This window comes from Neocloeon triangulifer, unplaced genomic scaffold (assembly GCF_031216515.1).
Source record: "Neocloeon triangulifer isolate White Clay Creek 2 clone unplaced genomic scaffold, ASM3121651v1 ptg000015l, whole genome shotgun sequence".
Classification (NCBI taxonomy): Eukaryota; Metazoa; Arthropoda; class Insecta; order Ephemeroptera; family Baetidae; genus Neocloeon; species Neocloeon triangulifer.
In genome coordinates, this window is record NW_026775557.1 from 2,050,067 (window position 1) to 2,074,840 (window position 24,774).

The 24,774-nt window shown below is 34.9% G+C and overlaps 1 protein-coding gene across 1 annotated transcript; it reads right to left on the reverse strand.

Moving 5' to 3' along the window:
- Positions 1–21,022: 21,022 nt before the first annotated feature.
- On the reverse strand, positions 21,023–22,366 carry LOC132202586 (uncharacterized). Its single transcript, XM_059629582.1, has 3 exons — positions 22,260–22,366; positions 21,797–22,018; positions 21,023–21,697 (listed from the first exon to the last, which is right to left on the reverse strand). Exons 1-3 carry the CDS (start codon positions 22,312–22,314, stop codon positions 21,600–21,602), a joined length of 375 nt encoding a protein of 124 aa, XP_059485565.1. The 5' UTR covers positions 22,315–22,366; the 3' UTR covers positions 21,023–21,599.
- Positions 22,367–24,774: the final 2,408 nt, after the last annotated feature.

Sequence of the window (24,774 nt, forward strand, 5' to 3'; positions counted from 1 at the left end):
GCGGCTGCAGGACACCTGGGGACAGTTTGTCAACAATGTGGAGGTCATGGTCAAGGGTCTGGCCACTTTTTGCAAGGAGAATGGAGTGACCCGCTTGGCCATGACCAACATGTGCTGCGGGCTTGATGGCATGCCTGCGAAATGGATGGAGCAGCTCCTCTTCAAAGAGTTCCACGACCTGGACATTGAGATCAACATCTACCACATCAAGAGCTGGTGGCGCCGGCAGCAGCGCCTCACCGACCGCCCGCCTGCCCGAACAACCCACTACCCCCAACAGCATCCTCATGAGCAGCTACCTCAGCAGCCTCCTCCTCCCGGAGCTGAGGATTTTATCTCGGCCCCGTAGTCCACCCAGCACAGGATGAGAAAACTGAATTTTCAATAATGCTCTGGAATGTTGAGGGACTTTATAACACATTAGAAGCAATTCATTTTAAAGACTCTGATTTTTTCAATGGTTTTGATTTGCTTTGTTTTACCGAAACTTTTTCACAAAAACCACTTAATATTCCGGGATATCATTCTAATAATCTTTTTGCATATAAAGAGAAAAGGCAGGGAAGACCACTAAGGGGCATTTCACTTTTTTATAACGACCGTTTTGGGGATATAATTAAAACAATCAAAATTAAAGACTGTACATTAATAACATTTTTTAAAAATATCATCATAATTCTTTGTTATTTTAATCCGAACATGAATGAATTTGAATTTTTAGAAGAAATTTTGACTGCTTTCGGGAAGATTGATAACTTTTATGAACAAAACATTATTTTCTTGGGCGATTTTAATGCACGACTGGACAAAAACAGCGAAAAGGCCAAAGAATTAATTAACCAGACACAACAACATGGCTTAAAATTAGTTAATGATAGTCTAACAAAAACATTTGGAAATGATAATCATGGTAGCACAATAGACCTGATTTTTTATAGTAGAAACTTTTCATTAGAATATAAAAAGATTAATCAAGAAACATTTATTAAGAGCCACCATCCAGTTGAATGTAAATTAAGCACAAAGAGCCAAGGTTTTCATAAGCGAGTACCAAGGAATAAAAATAAACCGGTTTATAAAATTGACCTAGAAAAACTTAATTACTTGGTCGAAAATAATTATGTAAATATGAATACCCTATTAGACAATGAGAACATTGAAGCTTTTTACTTGCATATAGTTGACATCATTCAGAATAGCAGGCAGACTCCTCGAAAAAATAATAGAAAAAGTAAACCTTGGTTTGATGAGGAATGCTTCCTATTCCGAAAAGAATTAATTAATATTTATCACAGATTAATAATGGGAAATTTCAGAAATGATAACCTTGTTCAGGAATTTAGAGATAAAAGAAGAGAATATAAGAAACTTATTAAATCTAAGAAAATAGACTTTCAAGGGCGCAGGGAGCAAGAATTAATCAAAGCAGCCGAAGCAGAGGCTTATATGTTCCTACGGCAGCCAGTGGACATACGGAAAAAAGTTCAGAATCATATTCCAATCTCTGAATGGGTAGAGTTTTTGAGTAATGTATTAAACACTGAAAACCTGAACTTCACGGACAGTCTTGAGTTTGACTCTCTACTTGCTGATTATGACGAAGATATAATTTGCGAACCAATTTCAGATGCAGAAATTCAATATGCCGTACAAGGTTTAAAAAATAATAAATCTCCTGGCCCAGACTTAATTACTAATGAAAATATAAAAGTCCTATTGCCACTTATGATGCCACTGTTCAATAAATTTTTAAATAAATGTTTAACACTTGGGAAAATTCCTACGCAATGGAAACAATCAAATTTGAAACTTCTTTACAAAAATAAAGGGGATATAACGGATTTAAATTCATACCGGGGAATCTGCCTCAGTAATACCTTGTGTAAATTATTAGACAAAATTATTGCAAGAAGACTTTTAGAAAAGTTCAATGATTTTATACCAGAGGAGCAGTTCGGATTTATGCCGAAAAAGTCCACAATAGATGCAATTAAACTTTTTCAAGAAAAAATTTATAAAAATATAGGTCAAAAAGGATATAAGAAATATGCATTGTTTATAGATTTAAAAAAGGCCTTCGACTCCACTTCGAGAAAAATTTTTATTAAAAAAGTTGCAGAAAAAAGTAAATTCTCAAAAAGTGAACTCCTTTTGCTTTCGGAACTTCTTGCGATAGATTCAATTCGAGTCGACGACGGTGTGTCTTTATCAGAATTCTTCCCACAATCAAATGGTTTTAAACAAGGTATGAATTCTAGCCCAACCTGTTTTAATATTTATATACATGATGTAATTAAAATTTTTGAAAATGTAGAAGGGGTAGAATTCCTATTTTATGCCGATGACATGGTTTTTATTAGCGACTGTTGCAAAAAACTTGAGCTTGCTATGCGTAATTTTTTGGAATATTGCAAAGAAAACAATCTGCAACCTAATTTCGAAAAAACAAAAATCCTGAAATTTACAAATAAAGGCAAGGGTGCCAAAGGGAAAAATAATGAATTAATATGTGCAGGGAATAACATTGAATTTGTTAATAGTTTTTCGTACTTAGGAGTTGTGTTTCAACCCTCAGGAACTTCTTTTTCAAAGCATATTAGCGACAGATGCAAAAAGGCAGTCACGGCAATGTATGGCTCGGGAGATTTAAGGAATTTATCAATCGATTGTGCTCGCCGTCTATTTGCATTAAAATTTGCCCCGATAGCAACGTATGGCATTGAAGCCATTTGGCCACACCTAAAGTCTTGCGACTTTTTTATTTTGGAGAAATTAATGACAACTTTTTATAAAAAAGTACTAGGAACAGGAAAATACTGCAGAAACACGTTAATCTACCATTTAATTGCCGCCGAAGAATTTTTTGTCACAACCACCATGAACAAATTCAACTTAACCCACTCCGGCATACGAAGAGTTTTTAATTAATATTGAAATTAGAGCTGAAAGGGAATTTGATTTAAACTTCTTTGAAACGCCAGCTATGATAAATGACTGCTGGAAGCAACCCCTTTTCAAAAATAGACATGCTTTTACTCGATATGCAATGACTGGGTTTCATTATCTAATTTGTAAAGACAAAAGTTTTCACTCTACTGCTGGCGAGGACTGCGTGTGCGAGCTATGTGACGAAAAGTGCACCCAATACCACCTTGAGTTCTGCAAGAAGAGACTTCACTCAATAAACTTTTACGCCACGATGAAGAAGAAATAGTGCAATTTAATTACTTGAAAATTATATCTGTATGAGTGTATCAAAAGTTGTACCCAGATGGGTTTAATAAATAAATAAATAAATTAATTAAAATTTATTAGAATTAAAGAAAAATTATGTTGATATTATATATATATAAATCTGAGTGCGTTTAATTAACGCTCAGAGATAATTATAGTAAAATAGTTCCACATTTAATTAATGTATTAAATATTTTTAATTAGTTTTTAATAGTTCATGACATTATTATTGAATGCTATGCGCATTTTTCAAATTTTTATTGTTTTTCCAAAGAATTTTATGTTCAAAAGTTTATTGGTGTAAAAGTTTTAATGGAAAATAATATCCTTCTGGTCATCTTCATTCAAATAATAAAAAACTTATCGTCAGTGATGGGTTAAAATACTGTTTTTTTTTCCAAATTTTTTTCCCAATTTTGGAAATATGAGGTTTTCTATATCATTTCCATTCACAAAATATAATTTTATCGAGGTCACCAAACCCTTCTTTGTCATATTTTTCCAGAGCACTGCAGAATGGTGAAAAGCAGTGTTCTGGTGAATGGGGCACGACTTTGCGTTCAAATCTCGCAACGACTACGAACGTGCTCTACAGAGTTTTTTTTTCGTATTTGGCGATGCGCGAGAGTTTGCATGTTTGGCCGCTGCGAGATAATAATTGCACTTTGTTTCCTCGTCCGATGTTTGCGCGTTTCAAAAAGCAACATTGCTCGCGTCCAACGAGAGAGAATAAATACATTTTTATATTTGGAGTGGCCGTCGAAAAAGAATAGAATTCCCTCTCGTGCAGCATCTGTGTGGTCCCGGGCTGGCGAAAATATATTAAAGGCAGCGCGTGTTCCTCCATTATATTAAAAATAACGTACCACGGCTTTGATTGAAGAGACATTCGCTCTCTTTTGTGATGCGGTTTGAATGTCGCCGTCGTCGTGAGTGTTGCGTTTATTTATTAACCAAGCACAAGAGCTAGAGAGCGCACACAATGGAGGACTTCTTGTGTACAAAACCGAACACGCGCGCTGTGACACTTTTGCTTAATGAATTCTTTATTAGGTGCGGACGACAGAAGAAAGGCCTGCGAGAGGCTCAAGTGATAAATGGCTCATGTTGTAGCTCGGCGAAGGACGGTTTTGCGAATTTAATTGGTAAATATAGCAACATATCATTGCTAAAAATATTTTTTGGGGGAACTTCCAATGATACGAAGAATAAAATACAATTAAAGACAAATTTTGAAGAAGAGAAATCAGACATTATGTGAAAATCGACAATCCTATTACGTATAAAAATATTAAAACAAGAGATAAAAATTATTTGAATTGAAGAGGTTAAAGAAGACTTTATGCTGAAAGCAAAAATAATTTTAACTGGTTTTTAGCAATACTTAAGTTTTAACAAATTTAAAAAAACTCAATTTAATTTTAACTGATTTAAAAAGAACTGAAAGAAAACTGAGTTGCCAGACTAAAAGAAAAATAAAATTGGATCCTATAAAGCTGGAATATGAATAAAAACTAAAAATAAAAAGCGGCATGTCGAAGTATCAGAGGCAGTCTAAATAAATGCAAGTCAAAACCTTTTAATTTTGATTACCCTTGTGGTGTATCGATAAAAAATTTAATATATCATTTTGACATGTTATGAATTTGATTTTAGGTTTTCTAAAACTGAATGGCTTGAGCGTGAATGTTTATCCTTCTTTTACAAAACATATATATTTTCTAAATTCAACCCATAAGTTTGGTACAATATTTGATCCATATAATTATTTTGATCTCTTTTTCTATTATACACCCCTAATATTAGATTCCGTGTGCTATTTTCATTTAAAAAAAAAACTTTTTCAATCTTAAGTTTCATTGAAATTTTTTCTCAAGGGCTAATTTACCAATTTTGATACATTATTGTTTTCTTATTTTATTTCTTCAAAAAAGAAATAATGTTTAGACTCCTGAAGTATTTTTAATTTGCCAGTTATTCAAATTACTTGATGTACTTCTCAATCTTGGGCTTAGGCGGGTTCAGTTTGAGATTACAAGCGGCTGTATGTGTGTTTGTGATTCATGTAATGAAACCGGCGGGCGCCATATTGATCAAAAGAGAGGCGGCTTCGGCAAGAACAAGAATGAATATCCGGCGGCGGCCGTGCCGTCGGAGAATGACAGACAAGCGTAGGAGCTTCTCTTGTCGGTGAAACAATAGAGCGCCTACTGGGGCGGAGCATTCATTATTATTATGAATTTTGAGATGGGAATCAAATAAGAAGAAGAAGTGGCATAACAGTCAAGTCATTGGAAGAGTGGTTGGTTGGTTGGTTAGCTGTGCCTTTCTTTATGTACAGGGAGCTCTCTCGTCTGCATTGTTAGGCCATCAACTGATAACGAGGCCCGTCGCTTGTCATTTAATATGGCAAGTAGCGAACTCTTTGTTCAAATACCATTGTCTCGGACCTCGTCATTAATTTTCCTCTCTCACACACGGGCAGAAAAATGCTATTCAAATTCGGGGAGATGCCGCTACATAAGCAGAATGACACCGAAAAAGAATAAAAGAATTGCCTTTCATGGGAGGGAAACAATGTTCAGACCCACCCATGCAATATTAAAAGGTTTTCAATTGAAATTTAGAAAGAAAGAGGTTTAAATTAAAATTTTAGCAAGAGAGGGCTTAAAACTTTGTGTTTATGAATTATTATTTGTATGAAAAAAAAAACAAAATTAAAATACTTTTTATCATATTTCATTATTTTCTCTTGTAATAAACTACTCAACTGAAATTAGTATTTGAAAATAATAATTTAAAATTTCCAATTACAGAAAAATATTAACTTGCTGTTTCACAATTTCATGCCTCTCTCAGCTTGCGTGTTTGTTATTTGTTTGAAATCACAGAAAACCGAAAATCAAAACACGTGAAATAAAAACCATAGCATGAACACGACCAAGAAAAAGTAGCGTTTATGAGTTTCTTACATTTTTACAGCCGGTGCTGGCACCTAATAATGGCGCGGACAAAAAGTCGAGGCGTGTTGCGGAAAACCGGGCGAGCGACAAACTAAAAAAAGCGACAGACACGGAAACGGTGCACGAGTCCCTGGAAAAAAGAAGCGCGCGTGGCCAATTTGAATAAACGCGTATGATGAGCGCCGCAATTTGAATATCCTGCTCTGCTGCGAACGGAAACATAAGGCTAATAGCTTAAAGAGAGCTATCAATTGATGGGAATCTCGTCGGCGCTTAATTTTATTCTTATCACACCTGCGCGCAAGGCAAACGAGAGCACTCACAAGCACGCGGCGGCCCCGAATTTCCCTCTCTAAAAATAGGTCCCCGTGCTAAAGTCAGACGCACAGAGGAATATCATTATCAGCATCGACCGATTTCGCATCCGGTCTTGTGCAATTTAAAATGTATTCAGCTTTAATTAATTTGGCTAATTATGCGTAATTTCGGTAATAACTTTTTATTTTGTTTATAATTGAAGCAATCGTGCAAGAAAAATTTTTAATTTGTATGCGTAATTTGTACATCAGATAAAGAAATAATAAATACACTATATAAGATTCAAGCTAAATTATTTTATAATTAAATGTTGATAAGGAAAAAAATCAAATTATGATATTGATCATACAGATGAGTTACAACGAAATACTAAGACATGCAACTGCTTAATCTGCTGTCTTTTTGCTGTAATTTTTTTTTTAATTTCAGATATTAACAAACAATACAAAGAGTAAAAATTTAGTATTTTTCCACTTTTATTATTAACTTTTTTTTTGGCACTCTGAACAACATTTATTTTTATCTGATTAAAATTTCATTAGTTTTCATTTTTCCATAAATTTAAAAATAAATATCGTTTCAAAAAGAAAGTCTCTAAAGTTAAGGCCCATAAAAATGCAAATCAATAGACTCCCTCACGCCTATCGCATTTCAAACGCCGCCGCTGAGCAGGCAATTTGAATTGAATTCGCACACAATCACGTCTCTTTTCGCGGTCGCGCGACTCTAACATGTATATTTTTATCGGGGGTGCACATACAATTGCAGCCCATGCAGAGATCATAATGTGGCTGGGTGCGACACATTTTTCACGGGGATATCAGGTTACCTTTTTCAAAAGCATCGTCACATGCATGGGGATAATGTCGCGGACGCTTTTCATTGTGAGTTTGCGGTGGATTGCAATAAAGAATAAAAAGTGGTGCTGGCGCGGGATGCAAAGCGGGCGTATCAGTGTCCAGGAAGGAAGGAAACCGCCGACGACGGCGTTGACGACGGCGACAGACACATGCTGAAAACGCGTCGCATCAGCTGCAACCCTCAAAGTTGTAACGTGGCCGCATTGATGGTGAAACGCAACATCTCCTACAATGCGTGATACATCCGAATGCGACACTGCAGAGATGAATGAATGCTAATTAATTCACAGGAAACCAAGTCTAATAAGTTAGCTTATATTTATCATCATTTATTACTATTCAAGACGTATGGAATACTATATAAAAATAAAAAAGTTTAATAATTTATTTAAATAATCAAATTAAATAGAGATTTAATATTGCAAATTTTAATAATTATTTAAGTGATTAATTTAAATACATATAAACAAACATAAAAAATTTAAAAAAACAATACAAATAAAAAATTTTCAAGTTTAATTTTTAATAAATATATTTTCATAGCTTAATATTTAAATTAAACTTTAAACTTATTAAATCTAAAAATGTTAATTCCTGATGATAAATTAGGATATTGGCTAAAAGGAAACACTTTTTTCTTTTACCCACTTTAATAAATTAATAAATTTTTGTATTCAATCGAATTATTCTCTAATAAAACAATCTTTATTAAAAAGAAAAAAAATTATATATTATCAGCATGATGGGTGGCCTTGCTTGGTGCACTTCTATTAATGAAGGACACCCGTCTCGTCTGATGTATAAAAAGCTGCACCACTGTTGTGTAGGGACACGAATTAAGAGTCTCATCTGCTGCGCTAGTGTATGCACGCACGCATCCTCATCATCATCACGGGCATTGACAATAGAGGTGCGCGATGGGAATGTAAACTAATATCAAAGTGGAGTATGCGGGAAGTTCAAGTGGCGAGAGAGAGAGAGCAAGTTGTATACTGTGTGTGTTTGTCTCTGAATTACCAGCAGCAGAAACATTAACAAGGGAGGATATATCGACGCAGACAATGGAGCGCGACGTGGGGGGTGGCCGCGCGTGATTCCTCGACTAAGGGGGTGGATTGTTATTATTTATGCACGTCATCAACCCTTTTGTCTTTAGCCGAGACCACGGAACTCAAGTGTGAGAAACACGTCCGTGCATCCGCTCCTTAAATTTTCAAAATTCATAAATCCATCCAAGTTTTAACCACAACTTGATTCAGTTCTGTCCAATTCCATAAAAAAATTATTTATAAATAAGAATTTGGTATTTGAAAATTTATCAAAAGAAAGATCGGTTGTGATTGAAATCTAGAAATATGAACTAACGTTATTTGTTGGGTTTGCAGACGAAAATTTGATGGGAAGTATGCAACCTGCACATCGTCGGAGTGGAGCGCATTGCTACCCCTCTGGAATGCCAGGCAAGGGGGAGATTGTAACTCGCAATCAGTGCACATCTCTTGGCTTGATCAAATCTCATTCAGGAGGGATGAAAACAACAAAAAAATAAATCCAAAATTTAAATTAAATTGTCTGAATTCGCTAAAAATTTATGGATTTCATCCAACCTGAAGAAAAATAGGCTCCAATTTCAATAATTTTTTAACCTTTATTTGATTTTAAATTATTAAAAAGAGAAATCCTTCTAACTAGATCTGTTCTTTCAACCACAGAACGTTAGCCACAGCCAATTTGAATAAACACGCGATCCGCGAGAAAACGTCAAACGGTAGTTTTTGATATTTAATTGACCATTGTGTGCTCGGGATTGAAAACGCGGCAGCAGCAGCCAGGAGCACGCTTTGCTTTTTCCCTACGTAGGTGTCGTTTTATTTGAAGCACGAACACATGCACTCGGTGATTGGCCGATGTAAAGTGAACGCCTCCTCTCGCATTCGAACCGCCGCCGCATTTTTTATAAGCAGCAAGAAAGAAAGTCCCTCCTGTTTTAAATAATCTCACGGCAACCAGCAGCTCTGACGCTAAACAAGCATCCGCTCTTCCATCGAATAATTAATTAATCAGTAATAAAATATTATTGATTAAATCTAAATTTTATTATCTTTTATAATTGGCAGCTTCCTTTTTTCAAATAAACCAAAACTATAAAAATAAATATTTTATTTATATATTTTCAATTTTGAAGATTTCTGATCTAGAAATTTTTGCAAAGTTTTTCTATGTTCCTTTGTCACTTGTTTCTTCCGTGACTCTTGATGTTGCGGTTTGCCAGTCGGTCTCGTGCACTCTCGCACGCGCGGCCATAATTCTAAAAGGGTTTTTACGTTTTCAGTGTCGCAACGTCGTCCTTCACAAAATCTTGGCCGGTTATCAATCATTCTGCGTGCCGTGTCACGCTATCTCCAAAAACGCTTTACTGGGCCACTTAATTTTCGTTCTGCCCTTTACACTTCGTGCGAACAAACCCAACTAAAGCCCATATCAGACTAACATAAGCTCCTTAAAACCGTTAAAATAAAATTTGGTTTTGCTATATTTGACATACAAGAAAATTTAGATGTTTTCTGATCATTTTTTTTTTTAACAATTACCTTGGGAAGGAATTTCTTATACTCTTTTGTAGATCTGCTTTGCAATATACCATATCACTTTTAAATTTTTACCCAAAATGGAATTTTTTAAAGTTATCTGCAGAGGAATAATAATTAAAAAAAAATTCCTGTAAAAAATAAATTATATAAAATTCCATTTAAAAATGGACTGTACGGAAAACGTTGTGAAACACACAAACTTTCCGTGCACAAGCTCAATATAATTATGCAGAATTAAGTTTAATTTATGCCAAGTCTGGTGAACACATTATGCTAATAGAGTTAAGGGAGTTACGCCCTTGTATCCATAATTAGTTTTCTCTCGTATGTGGAATTTGCATGCACGCGGAGGGACGGACGGCCCAGCACTGTAGGGACGATGTATGCAAAAGTCGCCGCTCATCAAAAGATGCATCATGCCCTCCCTTAACTCGGGTAGGCGCGGCGGCAGTAGTGAGAGATGAATGTGCGCTGCACGTACTCGGTACAACCTACAATTAGCGACAAGATTTATGGAGCAAATAATAGTAAAATTGCGTTTCATCATTTTAAAATGCACACAATACGCGATTCGCGTGCGAGTTAATTACGACAAGGGGTGTTTTATTTTTGCAACACCCGGGTAAGTACACATAATACGCGGTGCAAATTATGCTGCATAATGTACTTGACGCTAATTACCGGGTCCTAATTACAGGGAGCGAAATTATTCTGCCCAATCAATTATGTTAAAGTTTTAATGCGAGAGAGAGAAAAAAGGCCTTAGGGTAATTACACTTTTAAAAACTTCACCAACTATATTTTGAAATAAATTTATTGTATCTGAATCTGACATACAATTTGAGACAAAGGGTTATTTAATTTTTTTAATTATAATTAATAATTGGGAAAAATTAAAAATAGAATTTTTTTAATTAATATACTTAAAGGCAATGCTTATTGTCAAGGTATAAAAATCATAGAAAAATGAGCTTGTCTAAATAATTAAATAATTATTGAAGCGGATTTATATTAAATAATGGGAGATATTTTCACATTTTAAATCAACTAAACGATTTCACGAATAGTTTGATTGTAGATTATTTAAGGCATTCACTGCAAATTCCATTTTAGACTATTTTTATTTTTTATTTTTAACAAACAGGTCTAGATTTTAAAAGCACTTGATTTAATTGACTTTTAATTCAAATCTTTCTTTGCTATATATACATTTAAAGCGTTAATTAACGCCCGGCAAATTAATCTAAATCAGAAATCACGCCCATTTTCAGGCAATCGTGCCGTGAAATCGCGAAACCAAACAACAGCAAATGCACATATAAAAGGAAACGGGTAAAGGATGAAAGCGAAAACATTTTTGTGATAATTGAATTCCGGGTGTCAAAGAGCGATAAAATTTTATATATGAATTCCACGCCCGTCCGACGTGATGTGTGCGATATAAATGCGTTATATATTTATAAATCTAATTGTTTTAAAGCGGCAGACACGCTATTTGATGGCCGCGTAGCATTCATATTATAAAATAAACGCGTGGCCGTTTTATATAAAATTAGGCCGCAGACACCTGTCGATATCATCAAACGGGCAGAGTGGAAAAGTGAGTGAGTGTTGCAGCGGCTGCCTGCGGTATGCGATAATGAATTCATTCTGCCAAATGTGTTACATCAAAAATATTTATTTATGTGTGTTGAAGCCAGTTGAATTTAAAAAAAAAAATAATAATAATAAAATATGGTTTGTGACAGACATTAAATAAATCAAAATTTGAATTAAACTCTTACTAAAATGCTAAAATATGCTAACTAACCTAAATTATTAGTTTTTTTTACTGCTTGTTATAGAGTAATTTGACAAAATTATTGAATAATTTGTCCTCTTGTCTTGCAATCAAACTCAAGCCTAGTATTTAATATTTATGAAATCTGAAAGATATTAAATTTTTGAAACTGTAGTTAATTTTTCAATATTATAATGTTATCTGAATCTTCCAGTTACTCAAAAAGAATTTTTATAGCCAACATAATAATAATGTTATATTAAACTTGTCTTATTACATCAAGCTTTTTTTCTTCTAATTAGCCATCATTATTTTCCGAGAAGTAACGTTCATACTGCAATGATGGCATTTTAATCGTTTCGCATTTATTTTTATTTTCATTTCCCTCAATTCAAGGGCATTCACCGCAGGCCGGGTGGCTGAGTCAGAAAATTTATTTTCACACTCTTGAGAGCCGCTGCCGAATGAAACAATAAATATAAAAACACTCACCGCCGCGGTCCAGACCAGAAAAAGAAATAAACACGAGAACAAATAAATAAGAACTCTATCTGCCGGCGCGTTATATTTTTTAATGAGCGCTCGGGCTTGCACACGTTTATTTTCACGGCCAAAAAAGGGGTTGACAGAATTAAGTTTCTCCGCACTACGAGCACAAAAATGTATGGCGGTCCTCGAGTATTAAATCATTGTTCCACCTTGTTTGTAATCTAAAACAACTAGGCGCGAGAGCAGGGACGCCAAAGAAGAGATAATGTAACGAAAGGCAGCGCGCATGGCTAAACATTTTTACACACCGACGCTTATTTCCGAACGACTCTGTTTCTCCAGGTCTAGTTTTACACTGTATATCTTAATCAACGCATTCCCACATGAAATATTAATGGGCAAACTGTTTTTCTTCTTGTAAACTGTAATTTACGGCCGCTTTATCCTTCTTTTTTTTACAAATTTAGGATTATACAAACTCAACGCTACTCACAAGTCTAGAAAATACACCAAATCTCTTATTTCCAGCTTGAACTATAATTTTGTAGTTCCAGCCTTCGATCTGATAGCAAGCAGAGTAATAAATTTTATTAAAAACAACTAGAAAATTAGAATAAAGTTGGCCAAAAATTTTATTTCATCCCTGGATATTTGGTAAAATTTATTTTCGATTAAAAAAATTATTAAAATCATGTTTTAAAATTTTGTGGTTCTCTTTCTTGAAAATTTCTTGCATGAATTATTTTAACCCCACCTGCTGAGGACGTTCCTCTGGTCTGACACACATCCGCTCAAGAGCACTTTCATTAGAAGCACGAGAGACCATTAATCAAGCTGGCATTATTTATTTTCCAAGATCAGGCGCCTCATATCAATATAAATTCATCAGCAGCAGCCATATGTATTGTGTGGATCTAGAATGAGTCACGTTAATTGGAGTGCAAAACCAGTAAAACCTCTTTTGCATATTGTAAATAGCTGTTGCTGTCTTACTTGTTTTCTTAATAAGGACAATATTTATATAAATGAACAATCCTGAAATGGACAGTTTTGCTTCTGTCTGCAGAGTATATCGTTTATAAAAAGTGTCAACACAGCAGGTCTCTTATTTCAGATTAACGCACAAAAGGGTAAAAAAGTTGCTCTGAATCTTAACTAAATAATTTTTAATTTAAAATTAATTAAAAGTACTTTTTAGTTGAATTGACTAGATAATTATTTTTCCCCTTCAACCGCAGAAATATTTTGAATTTTCATAATAAATTTAGAATAATTTAGGATGTGCTTGGAATCTTTTTTAACAATTTTGTTGGAGTGAGATGCATTTATATTAGGGTGGCAACGCGAACGGCCATAAAAATGTGCAGTTGCTGGGAGTGAAAAAAGCGGCGTTTTCCCTCCATAAAGTTTCAAAACCCGGCGGCGAAATGGGCCAGCGAGACGAGCATCAGGGAAATTTTCCGCGACATTAAAATTTGATATGGAAAAAGTGTCCGTTTATAGAATTTTTATGGTGTGGTGTCCGCTTGCGCGCGCGCTGCATGGAAGGCGAATTATGGTGGGCGCGCGAGAGCGAAAAGGCAAAAGCGCGCGGGCTACATTTTCTCCACCTCCAAACCCCCCGGTATAAATTATTACAGCAGCAGCAAACGACGCAGTGGAGTTTTAACTGTGGTGATATATATCGCGATAAGACTTTATTCCAGCGAGCCAGAGAGAAACAACGATTAGTGCTGGTCACATAAATCTCCCTGAAATAAAACACAATTCTGCTCTCGGCTCGCTCGTTTGCTCGCAGCCCCGGCAGCTCGGCTTGCACCAAAGTCTTGTTTTCTCACTCAAATTTTGCCACGGAATTATTTCAACCTCCCATTGGATGTGGCGCAAAATGAATTCAAATGATGTTCTGATCACACTCATTTTGCCGTTTTGTCTAACATGTAAATAATATTATTCTTAAAAAATTGTCTTTTGTTTTATTGTTAAAAACTATGCATTCGAAGGCGGCTTAAATACACTGCAAAGTGCAAAAAACATTGCTTATTTATTTAAAATAGTAAAATTGTTTTTGCCTATTTTAAATATTGATTTAAATTATAAATATATAACAATTTAATTTTTTATTTTATTTTGCCTTTTAATTTTTTTAAAATTAATTATGGTTTTGAGTATATTTTTTTGGCATGTGCAAAAAAAATGTATATAAGAAAATAATAAAATTGATGATGTGACAGACACATGAGTTAAAGATTTTCATACAATGAACATATCATAGCACTGTGTGACATTTATCTAGCATTCGGAATAAATACGTGTGAATTTATAATGTTAACCGAAAACCACTACAAATAATTATCAAAAATATCAGTACATAATCAAAAAATTGAATGTGTGGACCATCTGAGGAACAATAAATATTGTGTTCTTCATTTACTACAATTTTGACTTACTTTGACCTTGAGACGTGAAACCAAATTGCGTGCGCCTAATTCAAAATTAAATTAACCTTAATCGCTTCCCAACATGCACGCACTTCTAGTTCCTTATTTCATTAAACGTTTGCTTCCCCTTTTGTCTGCAAAAGATAAGGAAAACAAATAAAATGCACAATAAAATAAAAGGAGAAAATGTTGTTAATTCCATTAATTAAGATTTTCATGGAAATGAAGCAAAATCCGCGAGATTCTCGGCTTGCATGATGCTAACATAAATTCACACCACGTTCAGAAATTCCCTTTTCCTGGGAGAAGAATGCAGAGTTATTGGTAAACAAATCATCAAAAGGTCAGAACAAGTCGCGCAACAACCGAAATTCCAGACGTTGATTGCTCTTGCCGTGAAAAGCAAAAATGAATTTTCATGCTGGAGAAAGAACAATAAACACCGCGCGAGTTCACATGCTAGCTGGCACATTTAATTACCGGGGCAGCGCGCGTGTGCATTAAAAAAGTTAAAACGCGTATGGAAAAATAATACCCGCCCAAAAGCATCGCGTTGCTGCAAAGTGCGGGAAAAAGAGAAAGAGAAAAAAGTCGGCGGCTAATTACCCCTTTTATTTATGTTGTGTGTCGGGAGTCCATTAAAGCAAGCAAGCAAGCAAGCTGGTTTATAATAAAAATTTTATTCTTCTTTTAAAAGCTTATAATTACGCGCGGCCCAATGAGATTCGAAAACGGCGCGCATGCATGCATAACGCTCGTAACTTAAATTACACACGTTGCGCTCCTGCTTGTTGTTCTTTGTATATTTTTATTATTTTTTTTTATACCTCCAGCTCCGCCTCTGTACCTGTGTTTTCCGGCGCCGTACGGAAATTTTCGACATTGCTCCAATTCCAGATGCGAATCGCATTTTTGCGCCCTTTCTAATTCAAGGCAAATCGCGATTTAAGTTAGATGAGATTAATAAATTGGACCGGGCGACGGTGCTTATGTTGCCTTAAAACGTTTTGGTGGTACCTTTATTGCCAGCGATTGATTACAATCGGGAAAGTGGAGTGTTTATTTGTGGAAAAATTAAGCGTTTCAAGGGAGAATTTTATTGTGCTGCAATCAAAAGTTTGTTCATATCAGGTTCTCACCCTGATAAGTTTTCAAGATTTTTTAATAAGAAATTTTTTCATTTTATTGTTAATTGGAAATTGTGTAGCATAATAATTAAATGATTAAACATTAAAATCAATATGGTAGGCGCATTTTAGTAAAATTGAAAGAGGCACAATAAGTCGGAATAAGTATCAGAGAGTCTAAATTTTAAGTACCAAATCAGTCATTTTATTTCTTTTGTTATTAAACTTTATATAATTTAAAAAGCATTTACATTTATTGAAAAAAATTGAGTAGAAAACGTATCTTGTAAAATCCTAATTATTTCTCTTCTTAAAATCAAATTGGCCGAAAATAAATTTTGAATCTTTACATGATGTATATTGGTGTTTCTCGCACAGTTTCAGTAAATCCACGAAAAAAACCTCTTAAAAAAACTAATATATGATATATACGGTTTTATGAATAATAATAAAAAATTAAGAATTTGCCAGGTTATGAGAAAAATAATTAAATGTATTTAATTTTTACAATAAATTAAAATTTTATTTATTTATTTATTTAGTTTTCACGATCATCACAAGTTGCTCTATTTGATCCTCGGATTGGGCTCAAAATGCAATTCGATGCAACCACAAGTGCAGCCGTTGGGTCCGCAGACGCGCGTACCGAGCGTAATAATTTAAATAGCCGGCGGATAGATAAGTGAAGTACGGGCGAATATACGCGCAATAGAGCTAGAGACGGGCCTTAGCGAGATACAATCAGCAGTTATGCGTATATTTGGCCATAAATTATAGAGAGCCAAAATGACCCTTGAAGAGCTGATAAGCCGGCGGGCGGGCGGGCGGGCGGGCGGCACAATGGAAATGCAGTGCAGCAAGCTGCATCGCTCTGCAGGGATTTGCTCAATTGCACCCCCTTTGTCTGTTTAGCGGCCGCATTTTTGTCGCCCGCCGCCGTCTCCGATGTGATAACATCGCCCGCCATAATTCGCGATACACGCCTGCGGGCCGAGTTTGAATGTTTGCTTGCGATTCGCGCACATTATGTAGAGAGGGAGGCGCGATAAATTCTCTCAAGGTGCTGCGCCAAGATGTTTGCCCTCCAGATTAGCGCAGGGTTAATTGCTTCCGCGGTCAACAAGTTCCGTTCGCCACCGTGCAAGAACGAGATTTACGCGGGGCCACCTTTTGAGAGCATCAGCACGCGCCCTAGCTCTGCATCAATTCGTCATTATTTAAATAGCAAATTATAATATATTTTTTTATCGTGACGATTTTATCTCATCTGATAAGTTCATTTTGGTTTAAAAAAATGGTTTCATTCTAATTCTTACAATTAGTTTTATAAAAAACGTAAATTCATGATGCCAGCTTCTTCGTTTTTATTAAAAGTTGCGAAAAGTCAAAAGTTTCGCTTGAAGTTATGCAGCACGCAAAGCATCAGTGCAATGATGTTGCATAAATTTAGTGAAAAAATGCATCATCCTTAATAAGTAGTATATTTTGCCACTTTCTTAACCACTCTCATGAAATATAATTATTATTTGTACAAATTCATTAATTTTTCTCGAAACAGATCAGAGGAATCAATTGTGAAAAATTTGTTCGGAGGTAATAAATTTTATTACATCGGCCTATAACTCCATTTGGATTTGGCCGTACTTTTTATTTCTTTCAAATAAAAACTTTGTAATATTAAAAAAAAAATCTTTTTTAGATACTAAAAAACCAAAATGCAAGAGGAATTTAAATTGAGGATTGCTCTCTCAAAATATTTTAATAAATTTGATTATATCATAGCTCATATACCAGGGTGCTGGGCGGCCCGTCGGCGGGGCTGGCTTTAAATTTTAATTCACAAATATTTTTTTAAGTGCCCTTATTGTTAGTAACAATACGAGCTGTGGTGCTTTGGAAAACCACATGGTTAATCTTTTCTTTCATTAATTATTTCATCTCCTTCTAAAAGCAATCAAGTATCTAGATCAACAATTGAAAGCGTGTTACCCAACCCAAAAAACCGATTTGAATGTTATATTTTTATTATAAAGCATCGTTCACTACGTACACTATCTTGTTTTATAGAGTATGAAAACATCATATATAAGTATGTTATCTATTATCTCATTAAGGCATCAAAATAATCTAATCAAATATTTTTATTATTGCACTAGAAAGAGATTCTCCTTTTATTTTCCTTGAAAATACCAAAATATGCCTTAAAATTTGTATTTTTTTTTTCATCACAGCAATTAGCGCGCTTTTGATAATTACTTCCATCCTTTTTTCATTATACTCAGGATTTCTCTCACCGACAACCTTGAGAGCGAAAAACTGTCCTTTGTGCTGAGAATTTGGCTCACTTTGTTTGAAGCTGAGGTAGAATGCAGACCTGCAGATCAGCAGCAGTTTTTTGCTTCATTACTTTGATGAGTTTTGGATTTGCTGAAGGTAATTTACATAATTTTAAATTTTTTTACAACTAAGCGTTTCGCAATGTATTAGTTTTCACGGAGTTAAATTAATGGTTGAAAAATATTTAAATAGATAAAACGGCAAAGCTTGAACATGATTTGGAGGACCTTGAGCTTGTGACACATCCCGCCAGGCAGATCTCCCGTCGTAACGCCCAGGAATTGTATTATACTTGGAACCCTTGGAACTTTCGTGAATACTTTGAGGATGACGTTCCAACAGCACTGACCATAATAACTGCACCCACAAGAAACATGTATACGTGGAATCAAATAACACAAAAAATTATAGCGCAGAAAAAAAAATTTATTTGATAATTTGTACTCGGAATCGATTGGTTTCAATTTTCATTTAGGTTTTTAAATTGTATATATTCAATTTTTTACAACATTTAATTGTGAAATTCCATAAACAAAAAACATTGATCACTAAAGCTACAAGTTGATTTTTTTCCAATTTCCGTTCCACTCTTCAAAAAGCCACAACCGGCAGCGAAATTTTTTCTTCTTTCCCGTCATTTCCATTTTTCACTCCATCAGGGCCAGATTAGCCGCGGTGTGTGTCGTCGTGTAGCGACCGCAGAGGCAATTTTTGCAAAACTCGCTCACAAATCATCTGACAGCGGCAGTCGGTTGGCGCGGCGAAAAATATAAATCCCGGCGGCGGCACCGCAGAAAAAGAATAACCGCGCGAGAGTAAAATAAATGACAGCACTTTTAAACTGCAAAAAGAGAAAGAGCCAGTCTCATTCAGTGGTGACCACACCAACCACCAACAGCTCATCTCGCTCGTATAAAAATGAGAAAAAAAAATGTATGAAAACGGAATCACACTCTTTGCCTGCAATAATAAAAATCCCGCACCCTTCCTCTTTTTTATAGTTGGTTGTTTGTTCTCTCTCTCGCGCACACAATGAAATATGGAAACACGCAGTAAACATCATCAGTTAAAAATAAAAAAAAACAGCCTTTTTAAAATGTATCATCATAATGTATAAAAGCCAGCAGCACCGTCAGGACGGCAGAAGAGAGTGAGAGATAACGCGCAAAAATCGCGTTGGCCGTGCTGAATGTGAAACACACACCCGGCCAAAACTCTGCTCTCTGCCTTTATTTTGCGCAAAAAAATTGCCATTCGCGCTGGACATTGAATTCGGCGAGAGGCTTTTTATTATTCCCTGCCTCGAATTTTTTACAAGGGAGAGGAATGTAACATTTCGATAGCGCACGCCAACAGAGGAAAGAGATATGAATAATAGGGGACGCACTGCACAAACGTTCATTCTTTTCATACCCCTGGTTTGTTTGGCCGTTCGTTTGGCTTGCGGTAATTACGGAAGAATTGCCATTTTTTTCCTCTATCGCGCCGCTGAGTAAATCAAAACGCTTCGGACACGAGTGAAAAAAAAAATCGCGCGGTGATTTGCATCCACCTACTGTTATCTACAGGGGAGCGTAGTTTGATGAGTTTTTAGAGGCAAAAAAGGGTTGCTTTATTTTACTTCACTTCTGGCTTTTTCAATTGCTCACAATCAAAAACTTAATATTGTTGAAATTTCTTTAAAGAACCACACAAAAGATACATACATCATTTGTGGCTAATAATTAAATTATTTGAATTTTTATTTTTATTCTGTGTACATAATTTATTATGACTAATTTAAAATATCAAGCTAAGTGTTTTATGTGCTTAAAAGAATTTTATTTATAACATAGATTTTAAAAATAAAATTTTATTATTAAAATTATGTACAATTAGGGCTATTTATTTCTTTATTTAATATTAGATTTTAAGTTTTTTTTTAAATTTAAATATATTTATTATAACCAGTTTTCTTTATTATTTATTAGAGAATTTCTTTTCATGTGTTGAAGAATTTGTCATTTTAAAATATAAACTAAGAATTAAAAAAAAATAATAATAAATTTTTGTTTCCAAATGTAATCTACATGCAATTGGTTGTGCAAGGAGAAGAATGTCATCTCTCAACTCATATAATTAAAATTTCCTCTTATTTGTAATACAAACAAATTTGGATATTTTGAAGTTTCCATTAAAATGAGTACTTTTCAAAGATGAATGGTGCGAGGCAAGTTTAAATCCACACCCACCCTTATATAAATCTCCCTCTAGTGCTATTAAAATAATGAAACGCGTGTTTCACATTGAATTTTAAAATGAATTCAAGCAAGTCGACGGGCCGTGCTAATAAAACACGCTAACTAAGTGAAATGCAATGCACGTCTATTTAGTGCAGCCGCGCGCCCGCCCGCCCGGTCTCCGCTTTCAATCTGACCAGGCAAGTGTGAGAATTAACCCTCGCTTCATTTACTTTTGATCTACTTCGCTCGCCGCCGACCAAAAAGTATCAAAGGGGAGGCGAAGACTAATTTATTATTTTTGTCACCCTCTCCGTGTGCACAGAGAGAGAAAGAGAGGGACCAAGTGTGTTTGTGCATTAAAGCGGTTCCTTCTTATCGGACGTGCAGCAGATTTTGCAATGAGCAGTGAAATTGAAAGTGATTTTTAAAATGCGTTTGGCACTAGGCACTTTCATTGTAAAGAGAAAGAAACTTTCAGTTGATGTATAAAATAATGATTTATATTTGTTCAGTGATGGATCTTTTTAAATTTTATAAATAGTTTGAAGGAAAAGGGTAGATTAAAATTTAAATAAACATTCAAAAATAAGAAATCAAATTTGTAAAATTTATTGATTGTACAATTCATACTTATATATTTAATTTATATTTTTGGGGGAGGATGGTAGAGCAGTGTAATGTGAGAATGATCACGCACTGGTTTGGGGTGTGAAAACGGTGGGTTCTGCTTGCTTGGCTATGACTTTGAATAAACGCGGCACATGCACAGTCAATGTGCAACTCTCGCTCGACACGCGCCCATTGTGTTTCTCCAGAGTCATGCATAAAGATGTGTATGTTATTTCAAGCTTGCTATGAACAATGAACCCTTCGATGACGTAATTCTGGATGTATAAAGAGCCGTGAAAATTTTACTCAAAATCTTTGGATAATTTAATTAATAAAATCGAAATATAATTTGGGTTTTGAGAATACATCGTCAAAATCTAGCATTTCTCCCCTCTTAAATACATTTAAAATTAAAAACTTTATTTTAGGTACTTTTATTTTCAATTGTTAATTCAATTTAATATTTTTTAATGTATAAAAACGAAACGATGAATCATGGGATACAGTATTGGTCCAGTGATGCATATCAATTAAAACAATCTTAAAACTAAACCAAGTGCTGAGATTTAATATTAAGACTATACATGGTAATTTCAAAGCTTTTTAAAGAAAAAAACCTTAGGATAATTTATGGAATGGTGTTTCTGCATCTGCCATTGAAGTTGAATTGACCAGCCCCGCAACGCATTCTATTTGGAGCGACAAGTGTTCCAGATTCAGACATTCCTTAAATCATATTAGAAAAACAGTGTTATTAAATTGTACACAAAAAAACTTTCAATTTTCTTCAGTTGATATTAAAAGTATGAAATAACAGTTTATTACTTCCAGTTTGTGTTACACCACGGCACCGTCCATTGAAGAGAACCTGATTTTCTCCACATAGGTCGCGATCTGGAAAAATCCCAATTGCAGCTGAAGTAGGTGCTCCGGTAACAACGTTTGGCTCCGATGATTGCTTCAAATATTTATTTCCAAACGGCGTCATCGTGTAGTCGCCATTAGCTGAATAGCAGTAGCAATATTGTTGGCAAGTTTGAATTTTCCCTTAAATGAAACACGATTAAAATTAGTATGAGCAACATTGAACACTAAGGGGGCTATCAAAAAATTTAATATATTGACTTTATTTTTTTTTTAAATTATCCAAGAAAAGGATCGTCACAATCATTTTTTTCAGTATTAATTTGAGCAGAAATTGAGCGTTATTATAGTTGATCACCCATTGTTATTGCAGCTTATATAAAATGAAAAGGACTAAAAGGAAAAATTAAGATACTGAAATTACCATGCACGTATGTAATGAAGTTCAGAGCGAGGAATAGGACACAAGAGCTCTTCATTTCTGCAAAACCTGAATGAAACTGCTTCTTTTTTTGGCACTCTGCAGCTTTATAAACATTTTGCTCAATGACATGAGCTATCATTCAGAAGCGTTTAAATACCTTTTACTTGAAAGTACATAATTCCCATGAAGCAATTATTTTCAGGAGAAAATTCCAGTGTTGTAGTTATGCTTATTTAAATGTAAGACAAGGACGTATGTAAGTAGACATAATAGATATATCATTACAAAACGCGCGCGCAAATTAGAAAACGTGCGAAGATCATGTCGTGGTTTTGCAACACGCACTTTAATTGCAGGGAGTGCAATAAACCAAAAACTATAAATATAAATAAAATACTGTAAAATCGATACAAAAATATCTCGGAATATTCCATGCAAGGATTTTCCTTTTGCAATTCTCATTCACAGTCGTTGCCGCGCACGTGTCGGGGTGTTTTTCACATTACGGACCACTAATCTGCTATACTTTGGCATAGCGTGGCGCGCGTCCAGATTCAGAGCTAACAATCGCAAGTCATTTATTTATGTGAGAATGCGAGCTGTGAATTTATAGACGGATTATGAGCTCACTCGGCCGCGTGCACGATTTAACGTCCGCATTTAATGCACGCACCATCCTCACACTAAAACAAACAAAATTATTTATACAGGAATTATATAAAATAAAATGCATTTTTCATCTTTTGCAATTTGTCGATTGAGAGATAACATTTAATTGGGTGTCAAAAGTGCCCATTCTACAATTTAATCAGCGCTGATTGTGAGACGAAATCTTCCGAGCTGTGCTGTAATTTACGATTCAATTTATTAATTATTTTTGAATGCTTTTGTTTTTTTAAGCTCACACGCAGGCGTCCATGTATCTTGTATAATTTTTATTGTTCACCAGAACAGACAAAACTTTATTCTTAATCTGTCAGGAACATCTCATCAGATTGTCGCGAGAAATCATAAAAATGATAATGACGCAGGGCCGAGAGCAGCTTTGTAACAGTAAACACACAATCAATTAAAAAGCTGGTTGAACCGACGCATGAATTTTCACACAAACTGCAAGATTATCACACGAGATGTCTTTTCATTTTTGCTCATCTCAAGAGCGGGTCATCTGAAATTGTCCCACGGAAAGATTGATATAGTTATATAATAAAAAATAATTTTTTTTTGACAACATCTTTGATTTGAGAAAAATATAATTTAAAAAAATTATTTTTTTTTTTCAATGTATGAAAATTTCAGGATTTTTTTCTGTTGTATTATGTTTAGTTCACTTTCTGATATTCTATATTTCTTGTGATTCATCAAATTTTTTATGTTTTTCAATGAGACATTTGGTGAAATTATTCCCAGTGATAAATTATTTTGAAAATTGAAACTAAGAGTATGTGATTATTTTAAATATGAAAAATAAGAAATTTATAGCAAATTAGATTATAAAATATCATTTTGAGAATAACTTTAACCAGCGAACTTTCGCAATTTTTAAAATCATTTTCAGGACATTTTGTGCTCGATTTTATTTTTAAATTAAGCTAAAGGGCTGCTTAAACGGAAGAGGCAATCCATCACGCTCTCAGTGAAACACAAATAAAGGGCCTGTCGTAGTTTACAAGTCAAATTTGGCATCACAAAGGCCCCGTTGGTTGCGCTCGGCGTGTGACGCAAGCGAGCGCATCTTTCTCCTGAGATTATCGCACGGCCGCCAACAATAAACGCCACGACCGGCGAATTATGAGATAAATTTACCCCTTTTGGCGCGGCGTCGGGGCGATCGCTCATGCTAAATTGACATCTCGCAGGCGTTCGTCGGCGCGGCTGTTTGGATGCACGGCCGGCATAATGAGCGACAACAAAACAAAATTGATTTCGCCGCATTGATAACTCGATCTGTCTGTCGCTCAATCGCTGGCGGCGACAAAATTTGAATTATTATATTTTGCATTTGGCGTGATTTGTTGGAATACCATCAGCTGACTAATTACGAGAATTTGCCTTTTATTTTGCATGTTTGGTATTTTTCATTTTAAAATTTATAAATGATCCAGGTAAATGAATTCTAAATTTCAACAAATCACAAAGCAAAAAATGGTGATTTTTTAAATAAAGTTCAACCCGAAAAAAAATAAAATAAAAAATTAACTGGGGCACAGGCCGACAAGACTTTGTCTTGGCCTGACCCTAAAAAAAGAAAAAAGAAGCAAAAGAAAATATTTTTAAAGATTTAAAATCTACTATAGCAAATAGCTATTTTTCTAGAAACGCTTCAAGCAATAATTTGAATAATTTCTTAATTTCAATTTTAAAAGAATCGACATAAAATAAGAGCGAAACAAAAAATCTCAGCTCAGTTGGCCCCGCAAATCGGCCCCCTAAATCGGCCCCGCAAATCAGCACCGCTAGTCGGCGCCGCAAGTAAAAGTGTTGTGGAAGCTCATTTAATTTTAAAGCTATTTTT